Source organism: Lactuca virosa, chromosome 8 (assembly GCF_052849685.1).
Source record: "Lactuca virosa cultivar CGN04683 chromosome 8, Lactuca_virosa_CGN04683_v6, whole genome shotgun sequence".
Lineage (NCBI taxonomy): Eukaryota > Viridiplantae > Streptophyta > Magnoliopsida > Asterales > Asteraceae > Lactuca > Lactuca virosa.
This window is the reverse complement of record NC_136433.1, coordinates 61197259-61215012: the sequence shown is the minus strand read 5'-3', so window position 1 is coordinate 61215012 and position 17754 is coordinate 61197259. Positions and strand designations below refer to the sequence as shown.

Genomic DNA, 17754 nt, shown 5'->3' with positions numbered 1-17754 from the left:
GTATGAGAATGAGTCTGGAACCTTTTAGGTGTTCAGAGCTTTCATAAAATGATGTTAAGAATCAACCGGGAAATAGGATAAGACATTAATATCCAACAGGGATAATAAATATCTCAATCAAAAACTTTATCGATCATCTAAGGAATTATGAAAGTGTTTCATGAGCTATCTCCACCCAGAACACTGTCACAAGGAGTGTTAGTTGGAAAGAGAAACTAATCATTGATTGATTATGTAGTAGATGAGTCGTACTATGCTTACTAACAGCTCATAGACTATACCACGAATAGTGTTACTAGAAGTCCTTTGGTCTTGTACCAACTAAGTAGGTTCATCAAACACTTTATGAGATGTGAACTGGGATTCACTCGGATATGACCTTATTTAACTATATATTTAGGCCATTTATTAATACATTGGATAAAAATGTTATATTTTAGGATATATGATACTTAATATGATTTAAAAATATTCAATTACAGTTAAAATGGGAGCTGATATGCAAAAGGAGGAGAACGGAGCTGAAAAAGACAATGTAATAGCAAAAAGGATGTTGCTGGACAGATTGACCTCTCTTCAGTATTTTGGCCATATCTAATTACTCATAACTCCGATTTAGGAATTTCAAGATGTTTTGAAAACCAGACAAAATTTCGAACGACTTTCGTGTTTGTGCAAAATTCGAATTCCAGTTCCCACTCTATGGAAAGGGAATTTTCCACGACGTGGAGGATCAAAAATCCTGAAAAGATGTATGTCTCGGTATACGTGTTCGCGTGTGACAAGGAAACCCACCTCTACGCCGAGGTGATACCTCTACCACATCGTGACAACGTAAAATCTATAAAAATACGTGATTTCCAACCCTAATCGTGGTGCAACCTATGACAACCTATATATACGACTTTTACTTCATTTTGATGTCCAAAAACTCTCTAGGGATCAATTTTGAAGCTAGAGATTCAATTTGGGCAAGGATTTGAATATTCAAGCGCTAATTGCGTCGCGATTTCACTTCAGGTTTTCTTGATGATCGTGTCTAGCAATCTTTTGGTGATGTTTTTCTGCTTAGTTTACTGAATATGGTGTAAAAACCTTTACTTTCTCTAGATGTAAATGAAACCTTGTTAATATGTTTTGATTTCGTTAGTACGATTATGTGAGTTTGGTTAATACTTGTGTTCGATTGATTGTTCATCTTTCATGTTAAAGTTATGATTTTTATTGCCTATTTTGGAGTTATGTGTAACTAAGAAGACCAATCTAATTACATTAACTTGAATCTTAATTTGTTTCTGATCATTAAACTGTTAGGACTAGCGATTGATCAAATCCTATGGTTAGGTGATATTAATCGGTGACTTGACTGTGTTAGAGATTCATAGATATCCATGTTATGCATTAATTTATTGTCATGATAATTGATAAGAATCGCTAGATTATATCGTTCATATTTCGAATATACTTAATTAATTATGTGTTTACTAATTTCATGATATTTGTGTTAGTTGTTCATTATTTATTACTACTAGGAAATCCGAACACGATAACTAGTCATATTACAATTCGGTAATCATCTCATTAATCCATTACACTTCTAATGAATCAAACATAGAAACTTGACGGATTCGAATTATAGTGGAAGTACTTCTTATTTATTCTTTTCATTTAGCTCTTAGTTTCGTTTGTTTTATTTGAGTTTTAAAACTAGTTTAATTAATTTAAGCAAAACCCCTCATTTTTACTTTACTGTTATTTATTTAATTAACATTTGAACTATTTGATCTAAATCATTAATGTTCCCTATGCTCAACACCCTTTTTTTACCTTAAACTATATTATTTCACGATTAGGTTACAGCCTATTTGTGTTTAAAACTAGTTGAGATTTCATAGGACTTTATAACAAATACATATTCTTAAACTATTCATTTCCATCTTCCATAGGATCTGTTTTCACACATAGAAAGAAAACTAGTCACTTGTGTCCCTAGAGAATGCATCGATGGTCAATTTAGTTTTTCGGTGAATTTTTAGTATGAGAGTATAGAATGAGAGTGAGTGATCTCTTTACCGGCCAGTGTCGTGTGTGGGGTTTTATAGTAAGACTTTGGTGAATGTTTCACATTTAGGATAAAGTGGCATCAACTGCGATGACGCTCGTCGGAGGACGCTCTCTTTCTTTTGTCTGAGCTGCAATTGATTCAGAGGGAATATTGGTAGTGACGTCTGCACTACTACTAATGCATGTGGGTGATGTTTTATCGCAAGATGACTTGATAGTGGATATGCGGCCTGATTGTCATGCAACAAGGCTGGCATGCGGCAGGCTGACTTGGCAGCGAGCTTAACTATGAGGTTGCGAGACAACCTTGGTGAAGAATCTTGATGGAAGTCATCAAGGTATAGTTGGTGTTAGCTAGTGTTACAACTCAACTAATATGACAGTTATGATAACCGTTCTTTTCTAGCTACCAAGTGTAGTTGAAACATTTTCTATTTTGAATCGATTAGAGTTAGTTAGACGTTCCTATTTTGTAAAGTTATTTTCTTCTATATTTATCTATGTAATAGATTAGAGAGTTCAGACGGTAATGAGAAATTTTTTTGCAATCATTCATCATTTTCTTTCAAATCTCTTTGATTTTAACATGATATCAGTTTTGATCATTTATTCCACATTTCCTTGATTCTTTACTTCTTTAATAGTTGGGAATTTCTGGTGTTAGGTTCTTGACTTATTTGGACGGTACGTTATCACCTATCAAAGATACGTCTGAGAGACACATTTCCACCAACATCTTATATGGCTGAAGGGCGTATTACCGCCAAGATCTGATAACGATAGTATATTATTAATTGATTGTCATATTATTATTAGGTTGTTAAGAGGACATTTTGCCTACCTTGAACTATTGTAAAAAAAGGTTCCCATCATGTCATATTGCCAAGTTTTTGGAAAGCCGAAAAAAGAAAATGTAGAAATCTATATCATGAATAGTGCCAAATGTTCTAAATTTGTTTATTAGAAAGCCTAAACACATGTTTTCATTAGTTGATTTTATATGACACAAATACATTGCACATCCATAAAGTAATGGACTTATGGGTGATAATAAAATCTAATTTGATGTAGACATTTACACATTATAAAGTGGTGTCTTTATGTCTTGGTAATCCACTAAAAAAACAACTTTTAATGAAAAAAAAATATGTAAAAATAACTTGAACTCCTGTATTCGGAAGCTAATTCCGTGTTGGAAATGAAGAATTGTAAAATTCATGAAGTTTTGTCACTTTTTTTTGGTCTAATTTTCATATTCGATTTCTATAAAAAGTAAGGAAAAGATACAAAGGTAGGGCATTATAAAATGAAACCGATAAAAAGTTGTCTTTTGTAATCTCTTTAGTCTCTTTAGTACCTGTCAGGCTGTCAGTGTTTTTCAACCAAACGATTGTGTTAGGGACTTACTGATTACATGTGTGTGTATCTTTTTGTTTCATTGTTTGTGCGTGGCCTCTAATCAACGTTGTAAATTTTCCTAGATCGTCTTAGTATACATATATAGATTCTATATATATGTACATAGCCACGAAGAATGTTATGATACACATGTATACTATGAATGTCTTACATTTCAATGTCGACGCTAACCAAGTAACCATAATTGGAAATTTTTTTCTTCAAAAATTTAATATTTTTTTTCGACTCAAACCGAACAACTTAGGTGCATATGAGTTTAAAGACCCAATTGCTACCTTTTTTAGAAGATCAAAAAAATTAATTCTTAAAAGTTGAAATTTGTATAAACCACGATATCTCCAATAACCAATATGATATATATATATATATATATATATATATATATATATATATATATATATATATATATATATATATATATATATATATATATATATATATATATATATATATATATATATATATATATATATATATATATATATAGGGTTAGGTTCATGTGAGACGGCCTAATTTTGTGAGACCGTGAGACGTATTTTTTTATTTTTTTTATTTTTTTTAGTTAATTCAAGTTCCGAAAATAATATTTAAAAAAAGAATTTTTGGATTTTTCCATTTATTTTGCATTTTAAAATTATTTTTTAGAATATGTACAGTGTAATATTCTATTAGAATATTTCACGTATTTTTCAAAAAAAATGGGATTTTTTTTTATTTATTTTTTATTTTTTTTATTTTTTTTTGTTAATTCAAGTTCCGATAATAATATTTAAAAAAAGAATTTTTAGATTTTTCCATTTATTTTGCATTTTAAAATTATTTTTTAGAATATGTCAGTCTAATATTCTATTAGAATATTTCACGTATTTTTCAAAAAAAAACGGGATTTGTTTATTATTTTTTTACTTTTTTTTTTATTTTTTTTAGTTAATTCAAGTTCCGAAAATAATATTTAAAAAAAGAATTTTTGGATTTTTCCATTTATTTTGCATTTTAAAATTATTTTTAGATTTGGTCTCACGGTCTCACAAAATTAGAATGGTCTCAAATGAACCTGAACATATATATATATATATATATATATATATATATATATATATATATATATATATATATATATATATATATATATATATATATATATATAGGGAAATCTCCAGAAAAATCCTAAAATTTTACCCTAATTTACGAAAATGTCTCAAACTAAATTTTGTTTACGACAAAGCATGAATTACCGTTAAAAATGGCGATTTGACCCATTTTTTCCGGTTTACCGGTTTTATTACTTACCTGTTTCACTAAAGTCTCATTATTTTACCCTAATTTGCGAATAAGTCCCAAAATATAATTACTAATGATTTGACCATTTGCTTTATGTAACATACATTTTACCGGTTTCATTACTGACCCGGACGTCTAGTCATTAAATATGATGATGAGATGGATATGTTGAGTTATATAATGCTATGTTTAGCATAAAACTTGATATCCTGATGTATTGTATATCTTTTTGGAATATAAAATGCATCCAACGAAGACTACAATAATTACATAAACTAACAATAACTGTGTTATTTTTTACGTTTATAAGAAATATCAAATTGTCTATCTAATCTTATGTAACCCAATATATCCATCTCATCATACATCAACTCATTATCTGCCATTTTTTCTTGGAAACACATATTTTATTAGTTTCATTGCTGACGTAGATACATAGTCATAAATGAGACGATGAGATGGATATCAAATTTTACAGTAAATGTGACATTATATAACCCATCATATTCATTTTATCAGCTAATTTAATGACTATGTGTCTAAGTCAGCAATGAAACCGATAAAATGTATGTTACAAGAAGAAAATGACCAAATCATCAATAAATTTTATTTTGGGACTTATTCGCAAATTAGGGTAAAATAATGGGACTTTAGTGAAACATGTAAGTAATAAAACCGGTAAACCGGAAAAAAAGTGTCAAATCACAATTTTTACCGGTAATTCATGCTTTTTCGTAAACAAATTTTAGTTTGGGACTTTTTCATAAATTAGGGTAAAATTTTAGGACTTTTCTGATGATTTCCCTATATATATATATATATATATATATATATATATATATATATATATATATATATATATATATATATATATATATATATATATATATATATATATATATATATAGGAGGGTTCAATTGAGGAAAAAAGAAGGAATCATTCTCAACGACACATTTGTTTTGTCGCAAAACGCTTATGTGTACCGACGGAATGGATAACGGATTCACATGTGTTTTCCAACCAAAGATGTTTCCTTAAACTATGCTAATCATTACCTTAATATACAAAAACATTTTTTTTTATTTTTTTTATTTTAGAAAGCTATTTTTATTAAAAAATTATTTTAAATATATCAAAATTCATAATTTTTTATTATCTATAAACAGACATCTATATTGATATAGTTTTAAGATAAAATAATTTTTTTTAAAGTTTCAGCTCTCGTTATTCATAAGTGAATAAAAATCGATCAGATTTTTATTACAGTACATTCGTTATTCATTTATGAATAAAACGTATGTTTACTTTTTTTTACAGTTTAAGTATCATTCATATATAAATATAACACCTAATTATTTTTTTTACCTAAAATATATTTTTTTACATCATATTTCCTCACACTATATATTTATATATGAATAAAATGTGTATTAATGGTCGGCATATGTTATATTCATATATAAATAAAAAGTTTATCAGATTTTTGTTATAGTTCATTTGTTATTCGAATATGAATAAGTAGCATGTTAATAAAAGACGACGTGTTTTTAAATTTTGAACTACTTATTCATATATGAATAACAAATGAACTGTAACAAAATTATGATAAATATGTTTTTCATATATGAATATAACTTGTGAGGAAGACTAATACACGTTTTATTCATATGTGATTATAACATGTGACGAGAGCTGATGTAATCACGATCAAGAATCACCCTGCTCACAGAATGAAGTCAGGCCGACAGCAGAACAAGCTGCCCCTGATGCTGCCAAAATTGCGACAACAGCCAATGTTGCTGTAAAAAATGCGACAGCAAGACCTGATGATGTTCCAGATTCGATTTCGACAGCATCAACCCCTTTTTTCTCATCTAATATTCGTAAAATTTATGAAGATAATCAGAATACAGGGGGTGAGAATGAGGGTATTCTCGGAAATTATTCGTCTAAGGACAGGGATCACATTAATCCGACGGGCTTTTCTGGAGGTTATGGTCGAGTCTCGGGAAATAACAGTTCTGAAGAAGATCTTTCGCATCCCCCGGGTTTTTCAAATCAGTGTTTTTCGTTTTAATAAAATAAACAAAGTTGTTCGGGTGGTATTGATAAAAATAATTTATTTCTTAATGAATTACAAAAATCATTGCTATGGGAGAATCGTTGGGGTATAATATGGATGGATGCATGGATCGTGTTACAGAGATTTTACAAGGGCACGTTCAAAGGCAAGTTCCAAAATTAATTGCTTATCAATTAATATCCAAGGGGCGGCCTCCTCTGCTAAGAGGAGTTGGATAAGAAAATTGTGTACTCGTCATAAAATTAATTTTTTAGCTATTCAAGAAACTAAGTTGGAGAGTGTTGACTTAGTTATGGCTAGATCTTTTTGGGGCAATTCTTCTTTTATGCATGTTTTCTCTCCTTCTCGTGGAGCTTCCGGGGGTATTCTAGCTATTTGGGATGTGGATTTGATTTCTCATAATCATGTTTCCGTTCATGATGGCTTTGTTGTTATTGAAGCGGTTTGGGTTCGATCGGGTCTCCAAGTGAACTTTATTGTTGTTTATGCTCCTCAAGGGTTGAGTAAAAAAAGACTTCTTTGGATTGATATTTATAATTTTATATCTAATTCTTCAGGGGAATGCATCATTATGGGTGACTTCAATGAAGTTAGGGATGAATCTGAGAGAATGGGGTCTAAATTCTATATGTCTTCTGCAAGAGCTTTTAATGATTTTATTAACTCTCTCGACCTGGTGGATGTTCCTTTGGGTGGTCCTAGATTTACTTGGATCGATAAATGGGGTTCCAAATTTAGCAAGCTTGATAGATTTTTGGTTACGGAGGATTTTTTGGATTCTTTTCCTCACCTTTCAGCTATAGTCTTGGACAAGAATATTCCTGATCATCGCCCTATTCTTCTATTGGAGCATCAGGTGGATTATGGTCCGACACCTTTTCGAATATTTCATTCTTGGTTTGATATGGAGGGGTTTGATGATATAGTTCGGGAGGCTTGGGCTACCTCGGAGGTGGAGTTGGAGTTGACTAACCCTTGGGTTATTTTTAAGAAAAAATTATAGTTTCTTAAATCTAAACTCAGGGAGTGGAACTCTAAACACCGGGACATGGCGGCTAGTAAAAGGAAGAATTTGCAAGATTTAGTAGAGTCTATTGATATTAGGCTCGTGGAGGATGAAGGTTCTGCTAAATTGAGAGAGCAAAGAGTTTCTTTATTAAAGGAGATTTCAGATCTTGATCATTTAGCTCAAGTTGATCTTGCTCAAAAAGCTAAAATCCAGTGGGGCATCGAAGGGGATGAGAATTCTAAATTTTTCCATGGTATGCTTAATCGTAAAAGGAGACAAATAGCTATTCGTGGCTTGATGATTGATGACATGTGGGTGGATAATCCGGTCACGGTCAAAAAGGGGTTTCATGATTATTTTCAATCTTTATTTCAGAAGAGTTCCTCATGGAGGCCAGTTACAGATGGTGCGTTTTTTAGTACTTTGTCCCAAGTGTAGGTTGATTACTTGCAATCTCCTTTTTCCTATGAAGAGATTAAAAGGGTTGTTTGGGACTGTGGGTCTACTAAAGCCCCTGGCCCTGATGGTTTTACTTTCGGATTTTTAAAGAGATATTGGGATCTTGTTGCTACTGATGTTGAGGCGTTTGTTCATCATTTTTTCCATCACTCAGTTATCCCTAAGGGATGTAATGCCTCGTTTTTCACCATTATCCCTAAAGTCAGAGATCCGAAGACTCCAAAAGATTTTAGACCCATTAGCCTCATTGGTTGCCAGTATAAAAGTATTGGCAAACTTCTGGCTAATCGTCTTGTGGAGGTTATTCATAGTGTTGTTAGCCTTGAGCAATCTGCGTTTATTAAAGGTAGACAGATCCTGGATGGTCCTTTTCTTCTTAATGAATTGGTTGCTTGGAGCAAGTCTTCCAAAAATCCTCTCATGTTTCTTAAGGTTGATTTTAAGAAGGCTTATGACTCCTTATCTTGGGATTACTTATTGGAAATCATGTCCATTATGGGATTTGGGTCTAAGTGGTGTCGGTGGATTAAGTAGCTTTTGTCGACAGCTACGACTTCTGTGTTGATTAATGGTTCCCCAACTGATGAATTTCAAATTCATCGTGGATTGAGGCAGGGTGATCCGATTTTGCTTTTTCTTTTTATTCTGGCTATGGAGGGTCTCCATATTGATTTGATGAGGGCCCGAGCTGGGAATGCTTTCAGAGGGGTTTCTATTTCTGGGACTGAGATTTCTCATCTCCTGTATGCGGATGATGTTATGTTGGTCACTCCATGGGATCCTGAGAATGCTAATTGTCTTCTTCGTATCCTTAGATGTTTTTACTTGGCTTCAGGGCTTAAAATCAATTTACTTAAAAGTAAATTGATTGGTGTGGGAATTTCCTATTCCCAAGTTCTTATGGTGGCTAACAGGATTGGTTGTGCTGCTTCCATGCTTCCTTTTTTTCATCTTGGTATCCCGGTGGGTCAGACTATGTCGTGAAAGTCCTCTTGGGTTTCTTTGATTGATAGATTTCGTTCTAAGTTATCTACTTGGAAGGCTAAGTGTCTTTCGTTTGGAGGTTGCCTAACATTGGTAAAGTCTGTCTTGGGGTCGTTCGGGAGTTACTGGATGTCTGTTTTCCTTACTCCTCTATCGGTTTTGAAGGAGATTGAAGGAATGAGGGCGAGATTTTTTTGGGGTGCAGACAGGGATGATCGGCGTATGCATTGGGTTAAATGGGATAGAGTGCTAACCTCCAGGGATGAAGGTGGATTGGGGATTGGCAGCCTTTTCTCTTTCAATAGGGCTATGGTTTTTCGGTGGTAGTGGAGGTTTTTTCATTGCCCTAACCTTCTATGGGTTAGAGTGATAAGATCTATTTATGGGTTGGATGGTGCTTGTATGAATTTGAGATATCCCAATTCTGGTCAAAGTCCTTGGGGTGGGGTTATTCGTATGCTCTGCCACTTACGCCAGAAGGATATTGATCTTCTATCTCTTTGTTCTATCTCTTTATGCGCTGGATTTGCATAAACATATTTCTATCGCAAAAAGGCTGTCCAAGGGATTGGGGATTAATACTCTTAGACGGGGCCCTAGAGGTGGAGTGGAACAGGAGCAATGAAATAACTTTATTTGCCTTTTGCAGGATTTCCAATTCAGACCGGTCCCAGATAGACTGGGCTAGGTTAATGATGTGTCAGATACTTTATCCATTTCCTCGGCTCGAAAATTATTGGATAGTTTTACGCTTAGCAACGGAGGTATTTCTACTCATTGGAATAATTGGGTTCCAATTAAGATTACTATTCTTATCTGGAGGATTAGATTATCTAGTATCCCTACTAGAGAGCGACTTTCTTATAGGGGTATTATGGTGGATTCCATTCTTTGTCCTGTATGCTCATCTACAGTGGAGACTGTGGAACATATTTTTGCTAATTGCTCGGATTTGATTGCTCTTTGGTCCCGTATTGCGATCTGGTGGGGTGTTAATTGTCCTTCTCAGTTGACTGTGGATTCTCTTTTCAATTGGGCTGATTCTACTACATGGAAAATTGTTCAGCGTAAAGCTTTCGATGCAGTTATCTTGACTACTTTTTGGTGCATTTGGAATTTCAGGAACGGTGTGATTTTCAGAGCGAAAACGCCTAAGAAATCTTTGATTTTTGATGATGTTGTTCATAAATCTTATGTTTGGATTTCTAGTAGGTGTAGTAAAGCCAAGATTAGTTGGTCCTCTTGGCTTCATAATCCTATTACTGCTACTAAGTTGATGTAATTCTTTTTCTAGCGTCTTGCTAGCTAATATTATTCCGCCGTTCAAAAAAAAATAACAAGAGCTGAAACTATAAAAAAAAATAAAATGTTTACTTTATCTTAAAAGTATATGAATATGGATGTCTATTTATAGAGAATAAAATATTATAAATGTTGATGTATTTAAAATTATTCTTCGATAAAAATAGCTCCTTAAAAATTTTAAAAACGAAAAAAACTACGTTTTTGTATATATATTAAGGTAATGATTAGCATAATTTAAGTAAACATGTTTTGTTGGAAAACACATGTATACTCATTTCCCATTTCCGCCGATACATTGGAGGCTTTTGCTGCAAAAATAAATGATTGGCTGAGAATGATTCCCTCATTCTCAACCTTTTTTTATTTTCTCAATTGAACTTACCTCTCTCTCTCTCTCTCTCTCTATATATATATATATATATATATATATATATATATATATATATATATATATATATATATATATATAGGTAAGAGTTCATTTGAGACAGACATAATTTTGTGAGACCGTTAGACCAAATTTTTATTTATTGAAATATTCTAATATTCTATTGTCCGTAAAAATAGCATATGCAATATATTCTAACATTATATGTTTTAGAATTTTCAATATAAAATATGTTAAAATTATTGTTTTAGAATATTAGAATATTACACATATTTAATTTTTATGAACACTAGAGTATTAGAATATTTCACTAGAAAAAAATGGTCTCACGGTCTCACAAAATTAGGCCTTCTCACATGAACGTAACCTTATATATATATATATATATATATATATATATATATATATATATATATATATGTGTGTGTGCTAGGTTCAAATGTGGATGAACATCTATAGTACGAACGTGTGTGGATAACCTTATATATATATATATATATATATATATATATATATATATATATATATATGTATATATATATATATATATATATATATATATATATATATATATAGGCTAGGTTCAAATGTGGATGAACATCTATTGTACAGACGTGTGTGGACAATGATATTCTATTGGAATGACTAAGATAATATGTTGTTTGGTAATGTGAATACGTTAAACCTCGCACAACTATCGTCATTATCATGCATGCTCACTAATTCTTATTTATTTTTGTTCTCACTCATCGTTTTCACTCATTTTCATTCTTACAAAATACGATTATCAATAACACATTTTGACACCATTCTGACATAATGACATTCATAGAAAAAGTCTATATTACCTTTATGAACGATTTAATTAGTGAGAATGCGAGATAATGACAATATTTTCTGAGGTTGAACGTATTCACATTACCAAACAACATATTTTCTTATTGATTATCACAGAATAACATTGTCCACACGTTCGCACAATAGATCTACATGTTGGGTTTTTATTCATAAATCCGGTTTCACAACTGGTAAAAATGAAAACGAAAGCTTTAAAATGTTGAATAAAACTAAAACTATTTTACCCACCAAGGATCATTTTGCAAGAGTTAGAAAGATTAAAACAACCATATAAGGGAAATCATAACAACCTTTGAAGACTTTGATCCTTATGGGAGGTTGGAAGTTGATGAAGTGTGACATGAAACTTTAAAACAAGAGTTCTCTACAAGTATCCACCAAGCAAGAGTAGAACCATCAAAACATGCTAGTATTCACTTGTAATTTGTTGTACATACGCCTTTGAAATATATACCAAATATATGTTTAAAGGTTAAGCAACAAAGGGACATTCTTTAAACATCAAAATGCAAGAGAAAAGGGGAGAAGAGAGGACATAAACTTTGAAAATATGGCAACCCTTTAGAGTCTCTCATGCTCACGGTTTTGGCTCTAAGAAGAGGAGGAAGAAGACTTGCAAGAAGTGTATCCAAAACCCTTCCATGCTCTCTCTTATATAATGGCCAAAAAGTAAAAGGAGACCATAAAGTAAAAGGAGAGACAACTTTGTCCCAAGCATGACAAAACATAGACAAGGCATGCATGCCTTGTCTCCTCCCATTTTTCGAAAAAGGCATGTCCAAAAGAAGACAAAAGTTGTCTCATGGCTAGTTTATATATATACATATATGTTATCTTTATAAAAATCAATCATTTTTATAAAGAATTCCCAACATATATATATTTATATAACTAGTCATATATAAATATTTTATTTTATATAAAACTATCTTTTATATAAATTATAACAAACATATTATATATAAAACTATCTTTTATATAAATTGAACTAGTTTATTAAGATATAAAAATAACTTATAAATAATCATACTTTATGATATATTTCATAATTTATTATTTATCCAATAATTATTATTTCCACAAATAATAAGTTCCCAATTAGTAAAATATTATTTCCATTAAATAATAATTTTCCAATTAAATACAAGTGTTGATATATATTAATAATCAAATTATACTAATAAATAATCAATTGACGGTAACTTGCTATATAGTGTGACCCTATAAGATCATATATTAATATCAATATCATTCTATAATGATTTTTGGGCATACTAGATCTTTCTGTACATCCATATTTGAACCTATATATATATATATATATATATATATATATATATATATATATATATATATATATATATATATATATATATATACATACCTCCTCTAATAAACAAAACCTCTAAATGTCACATGTCCCCTTTCTAGGTAGGCTAATTGACATGTGACAACTTTTAAAGAATTCCTAGGTTTTTTTTTTTTTTTTTTTGGTATTTGGTAAAAATCTTCCAAATTTCTGTTTTTTTGGTAACATAAATATTCAAAAATGGTAAGTATTTATAACATAACTATTCGAAAAATGGGAAATATTTAAAAGGAATTTTTAATTTTTAAATTTTCCGGTTCTTTTTTTTATAAAGGGGTCTTAATTTCTAAAATACGATTAATTTTAAGGACGGTTACGCTTTAAATGACTAATAAATCAGATTTTAGTTTTATCTAATAGTCCTTTATGATATTTTTTCATGATAAACTTTGAAATATTCATTGCATAGAAAACATATGTATCACATTCATGGCTTAAATTATTAACAAACGTCCTAATTTACATATAATATAATTATAATATAATTATACCATCATTGATTTAAATAATGAACATTCTGTCCTACCTATCATATATTATTGTAAAAAACTGGAAACTATGTTTTAACTAAACTGAAAATTCTCTTAAATTTTAATGTATCCAAACAATTAAGTGATACATTTTCCTATATACCTTATTTACCTGATCCTCTGTTTGATTTCCATATGTTATACAAGCCAAACCCTACCTTGAAAGTCATTATACACTATGTTTCTTTCTCCACAACGAATTATGCAACTCTACAATAGAGACTAGAAAAAATCCAGGTTAGTTCATATTCATTCACCACTAACCATCATATGTTTTTGTTAAAACTATGTCATTTGAACGATTGAACCATTTTTTTAAACTTTTGTGTGTTTGACATTATGATAATCTCAAAGTAGGTTTTTGTTTTCACGGATTTTCCAAGTTTTTAAGTCTGTTAAAAGAGAAATCTTCTTTGATGCATCTTAACCCGAACAAATAATCATTCAACGAAAATTCCCATTATACCATTTTTATACCTGTTCTAATTCCAGCTTCATAACTACAACAATTTCTGACATTTCTTCTCCCGGATAAACATTGAAATAAAATAAAAGGCATGGAGAAAAAGGTAAAAGCTAACTCCTTTAAGTAATTAAAAAGAGTATGTATTTGACATTTCATATAACTCTTTTAAGTAATTACAAGCGGTTTGTATTTGACTTTTTATTTTCCAAGTTTACATTCTCTAATTTTTTTAACAAAGACTATCTCTGATTTATACATTTTAAACATGCATAATTGTTTCTATTTGTTTTCCTATCACTAACATCCAAGAAAAATCTATAAAATGCCACATAATAGCATTGTACTTTTTTTTTCATTTAATTATAGCATCCTACTTATATTTAACCTAAATTGTATAAACATATAAGTAAGATGCTTATAGTTTTCTGTCAATTATAACATCCAACGAATACCATTAATTATACTTTTTAAACCTTTTTTATGTAAACATATAAGTAGGTTGTTGTTTTCACTTTTCACAAATTTCCCATTATACCCTTTTTATACCTGTTCTAATGCCAGCTTTATAAATGCAACACAATTACATTTTTATAATCTTTACTACACATTATCTAAGTATGTTTCTATTTTTAATAATTAACTTTCATATATATATATATATATATATATATATATATATATATATATATATATATATTCTCTTATTTGTTTGTACATGTGTATTATATAACACAAATAAAGTTATTTATGGTTAAAGTTGACATGGAAAGACTTCAAAAGTCAAACGTGGACAGTAATTTTGAGATGGAGAGAGTATCTTTATTTGTGCATCTGTTGCATGAGTTCGTCATTCCTGTTTTTTGCATAATTTCAAAGAAAAGCATGCTTTTTAATATAAAAAACAAAAATATGTGTATCCGATGCTATTTCTGTTTCGAAATCAATAAAGACCTTAGCATTTGTTCGTATCTGATTATTGAAATGCATCCTACTTGATTCAATAGATTTCTGCTTCAATTTCTTGATCAGGAGTATGGATACTTCAAATATTACTTTCATAAAAGATATTGACCTTATCAATTCTGATATCACGATCAAAGTCAAAATATTACACAAAAATTGATATTTTGAAAAATGAATTTTCATAGATTTTTTATGAAAGTAATTGTCCAGGTTTTAGCATGCGACTTTCATAGAAAAGTTACATTTTGTGTCATATTTTCTACACAATATCTAATTATATTGTTGCTATTGTGAAAAATAAACTTTCATAGATCTTTTTTAAATGTTCGGTTTTAGCGTCCTACTTCCATACAAAATTACATTTTTATAATCTTTTCTACACAATATCAAAGTATGTTGTTATTTTGAAAAATTAACTTATGATTACTTACAATCGAGAATCCAATGCTTTATTGACAATTATAATTTTTTTTATCTATACACAATTTTTAGTCATACCGATCGTGGTTTCCACATGTTATAACCTAGTATATATATATATATATATATATATATATATATATATATATATATATATATATATTGGTTTTGTTATGGTATTTCATATCTTGGAATCAACTAATTTATGAAATCCATGCAAAAATGTCAGCAATATAATGTTCGTGTTAATCTCTATTAATAACATTTTGTCACATGTTTTATTTCAAGCAAGAGGGTTGTTAGATTTCAGTTAGCAAGTTGTTTGATAAGCTTGAAGCAAGAACCCTAAAGGAGATCTTCATATAGGATTGCAGTGGGCTTAGGGATTCGAATTGGTGAGGTGGATTCTTGAAGAAGGGAAGAAATGGAAATGCATGGTCGCATAGCAGAGGAGGCGGAGATTGAAGGCGGATAGACGAAGGTACGGTGGAAACAATACCCCTATCTCTCAAACCCAATGAACTCATTGGTGACGTCTTACTATGTATCCAAATTATCGGAAGGAATAACCAAGATAAAAATCAAAAAGTCATTTCGGGCATTCAGAAAGGTGTTTGACATTTACATTGGTGACTAGAGAGATCGATCATGTTCAATCTTCACATTCATCATATTTGAAGGGGTTCGTTACTCGAAGACACTGGAAAGAGACATGAGCAGAGTAATATGTGAGCATTGCATCCTAAGAGTGAACATAGCTAAGTATCGAAGCATCCAAGTATGTCGGGGTTCAAAGATATCAGAAACCACGTTGCTCTACCTACCTTTGCTCACTCCAAGGCTTGGTGGTGACTTGAGACCATTCGCTGAAGCAGTTGTAGGAAATGTGGCTACTCCGGCTCCTTCGACGCTTCACCCTATTGCCCTCAAACCTGCTAAGGCTCTGGAAAAATGGGATGGGTGTGTCCTTGTCAGTGAAACCATTAACATCCAACACATTGCTAAATTACCTACCATTCTTGAACTAAAAGGCAATCAGACATGGTAAGTGTTTTACGTGGGTGGCCTGAACGTAATCATAAATTTTTTCACTCATAAAGATGTAGAGGCTTTCTATGCAAACGAGCACAGCTGGAACAGATGGTTCAAATGGCTAAAAAGGGGATTCAATGTTGATCTAAAGTTCGAAAGGATCACATGGGTGAGAATAATTGGTGTGCTAATCAGATTTCAATCTGAAGATAATTATGCACGTATTGTTGAAGCGTTCGACAAAACACTTTAGGTTATTGGTGGCAATTGGGAAGCCTTTGATCCGTCAACTAGTTGCGCATGCACGATTACAACACACAAAACACTTATTAATGGTTAGGTTTCTATCTCATTCAAAAAAAATTCATTTCAGAGTTTTTGAATACGAAAGAGATTGGACTCCGTTTGACAACACAATCATCAATTCTCCTGCACCTCATCGCTCTGAGCACGAAGAAAATGACGAGGATAATGGTGATGACGTTGATTCTTTGGATGAGGATATCTCTGAATTCTACGACGATGTCGTATCAGCTACATATGTAGATATTAGGCGCCCAACAGATGTTCATGAAGAAGGTGAGATTGTCGATGAGACTGGCTGTGACATCCTGAAATTTAGGGCTAAATCTGTAAACGGTAAGTTCACCGTAAACCTCTTTGTAACTTGACCTATTGAGCTTTAATGCATAATTTGATAAATAAATAGTGTCAATACAATTACAATAAGATATAAAATATATCTTACTTCCCGTTGTGGAAAATCTCAAACAAATCACAAACACAAATTGTAACCATATTTAATACGTCTGAAAAACTAAAAATTCGTATTAAACGTTTGTAAGCGAAACTAATACTCTAGTCTCGTAGTACATGTTCACCTGAGTCCGGAAATACAAAGAACGTCCAAAACGGAGTTCGTATGCAAAAGATCCGACTGTTATAAGAAACCAAACCGGTATAACATTGATTTTACCTAAACTGCATAAACCGTTTTGATCCGTTGATGCACTTGTACACCTGAGATGGAAATTCCGAGAGCGTTTTTGGACTCAGACTACAATCTATTATTTAATTTCACACTCGTAATATTTTTAGTAAAAATATTTGTAAAAGTCAAAAA

The 17754-nt window shown here is 31.2% G+C and overlaps 2 protein-coding genes across 2 annotated transcripts; both read left to right on the top strand.

The window, feature by feature from the left end:
* Positions 1-487: 487 nt before the first annotated feature.
* LOC145130416 (uncharacterized) lies at positions 488-9300 on the top strand. Its single transcript, XM_079065223.1, has 6 exons — positions 488-535; positions 6495-6693; positions 7406-7760; positions 7872-8190; positions 8296-8748; positions 8851-9300. Exons 1-6 carry the CDS (start codon positions 488-490, stop codon positions 9298-9300), a joined length of 1824 nt encoding a protein of 607 aa, XP_078921349.1.
* Positions 9301-10174: 874 nt separating this feature from the next.
* On the top strand, positions 10175-10582 carry LOC145130415 (uncharacterized). The gene has a single exon (XM_079065222.1). The coding sequence runs from the start codon at positions 10175-10177 to the stop codon at positions 10580-10582; it is 408 nt and encodes a 135-aa protein (XP_078921348.1).
* The last annotated feature ends 7172 nt before the right edge of the window (positions 10583-17754 follow it).

Bases quoted from the DNA above. Each gene is read 5' to 3' on its own strand.
- LOC145130416 (XM_079065223.1), top strand. From the start codon at position 488: ATGGGAGCTGATATGCAAAAGGAGGAGAACGGAGCTGAAAAAGACAAT. The intron at 536-6,494 runs GTAATAGCAAAA...CCCTGCTCACAG, and splicing joins ACGGAGCTGAAAAAGACAAT to AATGAAGTCAGGCCGACAGC. The intron at 8,749-8,850 runs GTTGATTTTAAG...TGGATTAAGTAG, and splicing joins ATCCTCTCATGTTTCTTAAG to CTTTTGTCGACAGCTACGAC.
- LOC145130415 (XM_079065222.1), top strand. From the start codon at position 10,175: ATGGTGGATTCCATTCTTTGTCCTGTATGCTCATCTACAGTGGAGACT.